Raw genomic sequence first — 10,679 nt, 5'->3', positions numbered from 1 at the left:
GCAGGGGTATAATTAAAATTTAATGGAAATGATGATTTTCAAAATATATTCTTGTATAGCCTATTTCCAAATACGACCATCTATAAGATACAACCCTATTTAAATAATAATGCATGACTGTAAAAAAACCCGTGCGCATACCAAATTGTTCATGTATTATAGAAAAAATGTATGTGTCTATCAAAGAAGTGTCTAAATATTCCTAAAGATATGCTCATGTTTGTGAAAATACAAATAAAACATAACTAGAGATTTAAAAGCAGAAAGTAAGAATAAATGAAAATTAGAAAGAAAACAGAAAAATGCAGAAAATCTCTCATGAAACTTACTGGGCTGGGTGGCGCGTCTATATCAATCTTATGGGCTTGAAGCCCAGAAAAAGGAGTTAGTATAGCCGGAAAGAAACACAGAACAGAAAAATGTTAACTTTGACTCTCTGGGACCCAATTGACAGCCATAAAACGACAACCCTCCCGGAACAGGAACGCCAGATTTCAGTTTCTCACCGCACCATGTCGTCCGACCTACCAACCGCCGCCGACTCCAGCCGTTCCCCGGCCGCCGACTCCACCCATTCTCCGGCCGCCGTCACGGAAGCTCCAGCCCCGCCGCAACCCCAGCCGCACCATGCTCCGCCGTCGCCATTCAGCCCCGTGCCCGACGAGACGGGATCCCCAGTCCATCCCCATCCCCCACCCCAGCAGCACCACCCTTCGCCGCCGTCCTCCCCTTCCGCGGCCGACGAGACGCAATCCCCAGTCCATCCCCGTCCCCAACCCCTCCCGCACCACCCTTCGCCGTCGCCATTCCCCGCCGTGCCCGACGAGACGGAATCCCCAGTCCATCCCCAGCCCCAACCCGAACCGCACCGCCCATCGCCGTCGTCCTCCCCTACCACGGCCGACCAGACGCAAGCCCTAGCCCAGACCCCTCCGCAACCCCAAGCCCAACCTTCATCGTCGTCCTCCCCCGCCACGACCGAGACACAAACCCCAGTCCAGCCCCAGCCCCAGCCCCAGCCCCAGCCGGCCCATTCGTCGCCGCTTCCTTCAGGGGACGACGACGACGTGGTCATCACGGGAGCATTCGATGGATCAGACGGTGCGGCGGCGGCGGATGAGCGCGTGAAGGGGCCGTGGTCGCAGGAGGAGGACGCCCTGCTAACCAATCTGGTGACGATTCACGGGCCCCGGAACTGGACCCTCATTGCGCAAGGGATCGCCGGCCGCTCCGGCAAGTCCTGCCGCCTCCGCTGGTGCAACCAGCTCGACCCTCAAGTCAAGCGCAAACCCTTCACTGGTACCTGTTCCCCGTTTCCTATGGGATATGTAGTCGTTGTGTACATAGAACTGCCCTAAATTCTAGAAATTTGTTTGCAGTGAAGCTTGTTTTCCTCTTAGCATTATGGGGACGACACAATATACACTCCTCATTGACTATTCATATCTCTCTTACTACTTGCTTTCTGAAGCTGAATCTGTGTTTTTTTTTGTTGCAGAGGAGGAAGACCAAATTATAATGAATGCTCACACAGTTCATGGGAACAAGTGGGCATCTATCGCCAAGCTTTTGGTTGGGAGAACTGACAACGCGATCAAGAACCACTGGAATTCTACTCTGAGGCGCCGCTACTGCACTGATAGCCGATGCGCACGAGGTGCTTCTGTGGAGCAACCTAATACAGAGATGCCCAGGGCTGTTTCAGCTGAACCGTGGCCATTATCGTGTCCTAGTTCCTTCAACGTTACGGAAATAAAGGAAGCTCCCGTGCAAACGGTATCTGAAAGCTCTGCTGTGCCATTGCAAACCAGAGCTAATAATAGCAGTCCCTCAAAAATAATCAGAGTTAATAACACTTGTAGCACTGAAGTTGTTGATCAGCCACACCTGGTCCGACCAGTTGCTGTGCTAGGTGCTTTCAGACCATACAGTATTGGACCTGCTCAATCAACGCAAATGGAAAGGTCAAGTTCTACCAAGTTTGTCTCAACCATTCAAGCTGTCACGCCTGAGACTGCGGTTTCCAAGTTTGCTGATACTACATGCTTTGCTGCTGACGTGCCAAACAAATGTGGGCATGGTTGCTGCGGCACTAAGAAGCGGCCTCGCGGCAACTCATTGTTGGGTCCTGAGTTTAATGAGTTTGAAGATCATCCCCCAATTCTGAGCAGTAGTCTTGCTTCGCTGGTATCTGAAATTAGCAGCATTGCCTGGATGAACAGCAGTTTGCAAAGCAGTGACACTGGCAACTTATTTCGGTCTAATCCTTCATCCTGACAAATTAGGAATCATGCGAGTTGGAATACTGAAATATTGGCAATTGTACTGTTCAGACCTAATCAAGTCATCAGGATTATACTCCATCTGCAGATTCAAAGGCATGTGCAACTTCCATCTTTTTAGTATATACTTCTCTATTTCTTTCAGGTGGTTAGCATCTTCCATTCATACTGCATCACACATGTGTGTAATTGGACATGACTGTTGCATTATACATAATGAGCTGCTAAACCTAGTTGTATTCCATTTTCATTTAAGTGTATTATGTCATGCTGCCAATTCTATGTTAGCACCAAATAATGACTTTCTCTCCGCATTCTTTTTTTTTTTCCTTGTGATGTGGAATTTTTTTTCTAGGATGAAATTATAGAAACGTTGACTAAAGGGGGAAGTGTCCCTCCTTTAGCTGTCCGCTGTTAGAAAGGATGAGACCTCTCCGCGAATTAATGCGGATATAAGTCCAGTGGAATCTGCGCAGCGTGGACTCGAACGCTGGTGGGCGGGTTCAACACCTTGAACTCCAGCCACTGAGCTAGCGCTCAGTTCTCTCTATGACGAAGTTATTACAACATGTTATTTGAATAAAAAGTACACAACCAAAATTATTTTGAGAGTGGACACTGATCGTCTATCACGCTTGTTTTTATAACGGGCGTAAGTAAATTGTTATAATTAGATCCTGGCAAAGTGAAGGTTAAATATTAATTTCTGGCATTTTAACCATCAGTAGGTTTTTTTTGTCTTTTACTATCTGATTGTAACTGAATAAGTAGATCTCCCTGTTCTGTGGGTGCTTCAGTTCTCTTTTGCAGTAACATGTTAGTCTCCCACTTACACAATCAGTGTTGGTTAACATTGCTCCTTATAGAAGGGATATAAATCTAGAGTGGGAAGGGCGGGCCTGGTGCAGCGGTAGAGCCTCACCGGCCCAGGTTCGAGTCGCGGTCTCCTCACATTGCACTTCGTGAGGGTAAGGCTTGCCACTAACACCTTCCCCAGACCCCGCACAGTGCGGGAGCTCTCAGCACTGGGTACGTCCTATAAATCTTGAGTGGGTGTTGCTAGCAGTTTCATGCATATGTATTGTTACTGTATAAGCCATCATAATCTGCAATCAGGTTTCTTTCTGTGTCACTATTTGTATTGTTGTCCGTCCTGGTAGGCCTCTGAAAATCTAGGTTCACGTCGTCCAGGACTCCAGGTTAAACTTTTAACTGTTGAAGATAGCCTGGTTCGTTGTCTATGTTGCAGTTATGGGTTATACGAAGTTGTTGACGAAGATGCTTTGGTTAATACATCATGGTAGGTCTGTACTTGGTTGGCTTCCTCCCATGAGTTTGCGTAGTCTAATTTGCAAATCTTGGGATAGACCAGCACATACGAGAACATATCTAGTACTCCCAGGCATATAGGTGCTACTTGATTCCACAGGTATCTGAACCGTTCACTTTAAATCAAGGGATAGGATCATATTTGACCAAGAATCTTTCTCTGACCATGTCATATATGCATAATCGACCCTCTATTTCGTTGGGATGGTGGCACATGACCCTGAATTTTTAGACTGAGGGTCCGCTCAGGCTCAGATCGCACCAAATCCTCAAATCGCCGGAGTGAGACGCAGCCAGAGCTCAACCCGTGGGCAATGGCGCTGACTACCGCGGAGCTAGACAAACCCTCCTGAACTGAGGCGAAGTGTCAGCCACTCGCAGCTGTTCTTCGCACTGCCTTTTCACCGGCAGTCGAGCTGAACTCGCCATGGCTCAACAACATGCGCGGCCATCCCCACCGTACAGGAAAACTGTGAGCACGTCGGTTTGCCAAGAAGCTAACTGTCTTCTTCCAATTTCCTGATTTAGTAGCCTGCTTGTAATCCTATTAGTGAATTTTGGGACGGTTTGAACTGTGCGAGCAGTGCTACAGCCATTGAAACTTATGGACTATGTGATAGAAATTCGAAGAGCAGCAGTGGCTAATGTGCATATATGTCATGGTGGAATGTTGGGTTCCATCATGTCCATTGAATCACGTCGGACGGCCAAGATCGATGGGGAAACTGGTACCATCCATACCATACGTAGCACTAGATACTTTCTCCAGCACATACTATATCTCTGCTTCTCTTGCTATCAACTTTCCATTTCTGAACATCTGCTGTCCTAGTCTAACCAATTTAATTCGTAAATCAAGCTTGCGTACATACCTTGTTTTGCATGACCTCAGTTCTTTTGTTGAAAATGAAACTCTGGCTCATATTTTAGTGCCAGTACGGTTGAACATGATCAGTATTTCTGAGGTTTGTTCTCTCTTCGCCTCACTGGTTTTCATTTTCCCTAGTGATGCTTACTTGTGTTCCTTCTGGGTTCTGAGGGATGCGAAACAGGTGTTGCTACTCCTATTTTGTACTGTTGGTATTTCGTTCAGTCTTATTGCTTATCTCACATTGTTCTTTTTAGTATGGGTCTTGGGTATACATTCTTTGGTTTTCTTGACCTATTTAAGGTGTTGCTAGCGCTTTTAGTTGCCTCGATCCTAGATACAGGTGCATATAGCTGTTCCAGTTTTCTGAAAGCTCTCGTTTGTAGTTCCTGCATGGTAATAATTATGTGGACCAAGTTGCTTTTATTTTTTCCTGCTCTCATCAGGTTTGGGCCTTGAGGTTCCATAGGAATTTGGTGTACAAAATGGATGTATAATTGATAGTATTACAGTGCTAGGCCAAGCAAAGCCTATGAACATAGTCTAGCAACACCGCATTGACTTCCTCTTTGTTAATGCCTCAGTCGGAGGACTGGCACCTGATCCTTTTGCTCTATCTGTCTTCAGGTTATATACTAGGCATGGATGATGTTGCTTAAGCCGGAGAAAAAAAAAAAGCTGTGCTCCTTCTCCTTATACACAGGCAGGGTCATATAATCTTTTCAACATGAAACTTGAAGCCTGTCACCAGCTGGTTGGTTCCGGGACCCTGCGCTGTCTCAATTATATGATATGCATGCTGAATTGGTGATATAAAGATTCTGTACCTCGTGTGGGGGCGGCCATGGATACTGATTGGAGAGGTGCATCAAAATATTCTGTGCTTTTAACCAATTATTATGATTTAGATTAGATGGATTAGGTTCCGTTCTTCCCAGCTTCGATGATTTGGCAGGGTGAACCCAAGGGCTGACAATGGGTTCATATTTTGCAATCAAACTTCCAAATTCTAAGACGGATTTTGTATGTTAATTGTTGAGATCAATTCTTTGAATTTATAGAAGGAGCACCGTCACTCAGATTTTCTTCTGCATCCTGCTTCTGTGATTTGCTTCACCAGTATTCCTGCTTTGCTGTTTGAATGTGTTTTTACTTGGATTGATTTAGCATCTGAGGCAAATGATCCACTGAACCAACTCGGTGACCACCATATTCGTTTGAGCTAGTTTGTTCCGGTGGCCTGTGAGTGGTGGTTACCATTTTCTGTATGTTGCGTGGCATGAAGGCAGCACAGCCGTCCACCTCTCCTGGATGTTCTCCATACGGTCAAGATTGGTCTTGCCTGTAGTGGAACCTCTCATGATAATGTGCAAGTCTTGCTTTGGACTTGCTGAGTCAAATGATTGAGCTGTGCATGGCCAAGGCCACGGCGCTCTGCTGTCAGCCAGCCAGCAACGATGATCATGGCGTTGGCGTCCGCTCTAACAGCCATGCCAACAGGGAAGTCGGGACATTTTTCTGATTTTGAGATGTGTACGCAATGATTTTCCCTTGTTTTACGTGGAAGGCAATGATTTTGTGCGAAAGATAAAAAAAAAGTCAGTGCTACCGTCGGCTGGCTGAATCGATCGGGTCCCAGCCTCCGATCAACTTGAAAACACTTAGTGACTGAAAATCTTGGATGTCCCATCAATGTAACAGCAAACCTCCCCGTGCAATACTTTTTACTCTGTTATGCAATAATGTTTGCAACATATTTATCGTTGTTTTGGCAGGCTAAAATACCTATGAAAACGTAGACGTAGTAGTATAATATTTGAAACACACACTTTCGTAGCAAAAAGAACAAAACTTATTGCAACAATTCTCCATTTGGTTGCAGGAAAATGTAAAAACGTGTATTGGCATTTGCAACATGAAAACCAATGCACGCAAACATATATGCCAAACATTACTTAGTTATAGTGGACATTTTTTCAGGAAAGGGGAAGCCTCGGTCTCAGTCTCTACATAGTATACGACTCTACTTTCATTCAAGATTTTATGAAAAGAAATGTTAAAATCTCAAAAAAATTGAAATAATTTTTTCGTGTACATATTATGTTGATACTTACTTGAGTAATTTTTTATGGAAAAATGTGATTGTATGTGGCCTACACGAAAAGGACAAAATATGCAAATGCCACTATAATAATTGGTTGTGCACTGTTCATGGAAATCGGAAATTCCATTTTCACATTTATGTGTAGGTCACACATGGATGCTTTTTTTTTTGCTGAAATCTGCACAAACAAGTGTCAACATAGGATATACATGAAAAAAATTATTTCAAATTTTTCTAAAACTTCGAAATAGCATTTTTCAGAATTTTTGAAAATAGGGTGCACATGCACCCGGATGCAAATCGTCTGCCTCCCTCTCGGATCGGATGGCCCTGTAATCCCCGGTCATATCAGCAAGGGCTTGTTGTGAGGGGACCTACACTCCTTCGGATGGTGCGTCGATAAGGAAGGCTTTTTCGGACTTGTTCATCTACGTAGGTACCTAGCGTCGGTCCAGACGTGGCTTGGTTCTTTGCTTAGGTGCTTTGTGTTGTGGTTGTTTGATCTGTAGCCGGTGTTGTGTGGGGTTACCCACATTGTTTGTAGCGAGTGGTGCCGTTCTTAGAGCATCCCCACTCGTTGGCGCTCCCACGCCCAAATCCGGCGAAATTTTCGTCCGGATTGGATGAAGATTTGGCGTGGGGAGCGCCGAAGTTCCAGCCGTCCCCCGGCAGAAACCCCCAACCTCGACCATTTGACATATTTCAAACAAATTCAACATAAAATTTAACAAGTTCGGCAAACAAGAGTACGAAAATTGTTGAAACAAATTCGGCGATAATCAGTACAATGTTTAACAAGTGCTGAAACAAATGAAGCACACAATTTCACAATTTTTCAAACAAATTAAGACAGACTAGTTGGCGTCGGCGTTGGCGTTGCCTCGGAGCCTCCATATGTGCTCCACCAGATCATCTTGCAGCAGCTGAAGCATTGTAGAGTCGCGAATCTCCTGGCGCATAGCAAAGAAGGCGGCCCATGATGGAGGCACCCGGTGATTAGGCCGTGCAAGAGGACCCTCTCTCATATGGTGCTTCTTGCTCAGCCAGAGGAACCGGATGCTTTCGCTCATCTTCAATAATCATATTGTGTAGGCACACACAGCAGTTCATCACCTCCCACATCTGATCTTTGGACCAAGTCATAGCGGGGAACCGGACGACAACAAATCTCTGCTGGAGGACACCAAATGCTCGCTCGACGTCTTTTCGGCAAGCTTCTTGTTTCTTGACAAACTCGCAAAGTTTGGGGGTGCCAGGGTTGGAGATAGTCTTCACAAATGTTGCCCACTTTGGATAGATACCGTCCTGCAAGGTAGTATCCTTTGTTGTAGTGCCGACCATTGATCACATAGTCCACCGGAGGAGCATGACCCTCAACAAGCTTGGAAAAGACCGGGAGCAGTTTAGGACGTTGATGTCATTGTTGGATCCAGGCATACCAAAGAAAGAGTGCCAAATCCAAAGATCATGGGTAGCCACCGCTTCAAGTATCACAATGCAGCCTTTTTGTGACCCTTGTACATTCCCCGCCACGCAAACGGACAGCTTCTTCCATTGCCAATGCATGCAGTCAATGCTTCCAAGCATCCCTGGAAAACCCCTAGCTTCATTTGTTGCAAGGATCCTCTGAGTGTCTTCGACAGTGGGTGATCTCAAGAAATAGTCCCCGAACATCGCTATGACGGCCCTGCAGAACCGGTAGAAACAATCAAGGGCGGTGGACTCCGCCATCCGAAGATAGTCATCTCGCAGTATCACCGGGAGCTCCATACGCCAAGCATCCTCATAGCCACCGTGCACTTCACGCAGTGATGAAAATCCAACCAAACCAAGTGCAATCCGCCTTGCATCCGAAGTAGGGATCAAAGTGGCGGATGGCATACACAATTTGCGTAAATAGCTTTCGCTCATCCCGAAACGACGCCGGAAAACACTCTCACCGTGCAATGGAATTCGGCGAAGTAGTCGGCGTACAACATGCAGTAGCCCTCCATTCGCTGTCTCGGCTTGCACTTCCGGCGACCTCGTGCCGACCCACCACGTCGACGAGTTGCCAGTCCGGCGTACATGCTTGCCAAGCAACCAAGGATCATCATGTGCTCGTCGTCTTGGGCGGCCGCCGCCATCTCTTCTTGCATAAGCTCGACGAACATCTGCTCCTCCTCTTCGTCCGAGTCCATGGCCGGCGAGGCAAATGGACGAACACCGACGGGCGTGGTCGAGGCAACCCGAGCCGCGAGCGACGACGAGCAAGCGGTGCCGGAAAACAGGCCGGCGGAAGAGCGATCAGATAGGCCGTCGTCCAAAGACGGCGGAATATAGGCAGTGGGGAAGGAGGGCGGCGGAATCCGGGCAACAAGCCGGCGGGGTGGTGCCGGCGGCGAGAGAGATACGAGGGGTGGGGGAGATTTTGAGCGACGTGGCGGTGGGGTTCGTGCGTCGAGTCACCGACGGATCGGGCCTTCCCCGCTTTTCACTCGTCCGAGTCCCCGAGCGCTCCCGGGGGCCGGGGTGGCGTGGGCTCGCGGATGGATGAAGGGCCAAATCCGGGCGAAAACGAGGAACCGGGGGCGCGACTGGACCGAATTACGCCGTCCGGATGGAAAAAACGCTCGCCGGGGGCCTCGACGGGGGCACGAGTGGAGATGCTCTTATACTCAAACCTCTGTCTTTTATAAAAATATGGTACATCTTTGACATGCTCTCGAAAAAGAAAAAAAGGGGACCTGCACTCCACAGTGCATAGTACCGACGATGCAGCGACAAAGCAAGGACCAGTTTGATTTAGGCCACGCTGGCTGAACCAACGAGGCAACAAAGATTGCCGACCGGAATACTGCATTTGACAAGGCAGCCGCACCAGACGGAGGACCTGCCGCCCTATTAAAGCCGGCTTCGCTGTAGACGCCGGCCGGGATTCGTCGGCACAGGCCCCTTCCTTCGAATCCGGCCACGCCGTGGACCAGTGTCCGGTGATCAAACACCTGGCGGCAATGCTTCTCGCTGCAGTTGATAATAATCACGTGAAAGATAGCCGGAGGAGACGGATAGATACAGTAGCAAGCACCTGACTGAGCTGACGCGTCGGCGGCGAGCTATCCCGTCCTCGGGAAAGCAGATAAGGCGAGCGAGCAAGAGCGGTGCGGCCAAAAGAGAGGATCGCGACAGTGCAGGGCAGAAATATCTCCGCACAAAGGTAATTCTGCGGCTTCGACCGGTCCAGCTCCAGCCGATGGGTGCCGTCGGCAAAGGGTAATGCCTTTTTAGCGCAAAGGTTTAAGATTAGGCGGAAGTGGATATATCCTATATCCGGTTAACCCAAAAAGGACATTCTCTGGGCCCTCCGTGTATTCCTTGGACCGCTCCATTCAAGTTTTTGAACGAATTTAAAGGAAGCAGCTCATTTTATTGAAGAATTATGCATATAACTCTACTTTATATGGGTTGAAATCTTGAAAACTCTCTTTGGCTCTCAAGCTCCGGCTATCTTTGTATTTTGAAGTATTCGGTAGCTTATTTCTAGTTCTTTTTATAAATCGGAAGAATTTTTTTATATATGATGATATATCCAAGAAACATGCAAGACCGCAACACTGACTTTTTAAAAAAAAATTAGGCTCGACAAAAACAAGAAAATCTGATAAAAATGGGTTTTGAAAATTTGCAGGGTTGACTATACTCTTGACTATACTCTAATGCATACGTTTTCATCTTTGTGTGGCCCACAATACAAAATATTTCAATTGGGATTTTACATGTTTGTAGGATACATCAGGGATTAAATCGAGAACTTTCTTTTGACTTCTTAATTTTAAAATAAAGGGGTAGTTGGACCTCGGGAGCCGAAATCTCTACTCTTCAACCTTTTAATTGCCATAACACTGCAAAATGACTCCAAATCCTCATGGACATAAACTTATTTCCTATTTGGAGGATCATATGGGTTTCTCCTACGTTTTGTCTCAAGCAATGGTGGAGCTAGGGGACCAACGGGGCCCTGATAAACCTATATCATGGCATAGTAAGAGGTTTTGTATGAATATGAGACTAAATTAGATATGATTTTGGAGAAAATATTCATGTTTCCCCCCTTGAT

The 10,679-nt window shown here is 46.9% G+C and overlaps 1 protein-coding gene across 1 annotated transcript; it reads left to right on the top strand.

Moving 5' to 3' along the window:
• The first annotated feature begins 512 nt into the window (after positions 1-512).
• On the top strand, positions 513-5,491 carry LOC124662805 (transcription factor MYB1-like). Its single transcript, XM_047200598.1, is given in 4 exon segments — positions 513-1,299; positions 1,499-2,270; positions 2,272-2,378; positions 5,107-5,491. Coding segments are annotated over 4 exon segments (1,698 nt in total). The 3' UTR covers positions 5,139-5,491.
• Positions 5,492-10,679: the final 5,188 nt, after the last annotated feature.

This window comes from Lolium rigidum, chromosome 6 (assembly GCF_022539505.1).
Source record: "Lolium rigidum isolate FL_2022 chromosome 6, APGP_CSIRO_Lrig_0.1, whole genome shotgun sequence".
Lineage (NCBI taxonomy): Eukaryota > Viridiplantae > Streptophyta > Magnoliopsida > Poales > Poaceae > Lolium > Lolium rigidum.
The sequence above is the reverse complement of the archived record's forward strand: the minus strand, read 5'-3'. Positions and strand labels throughout refer to the sequence as shown.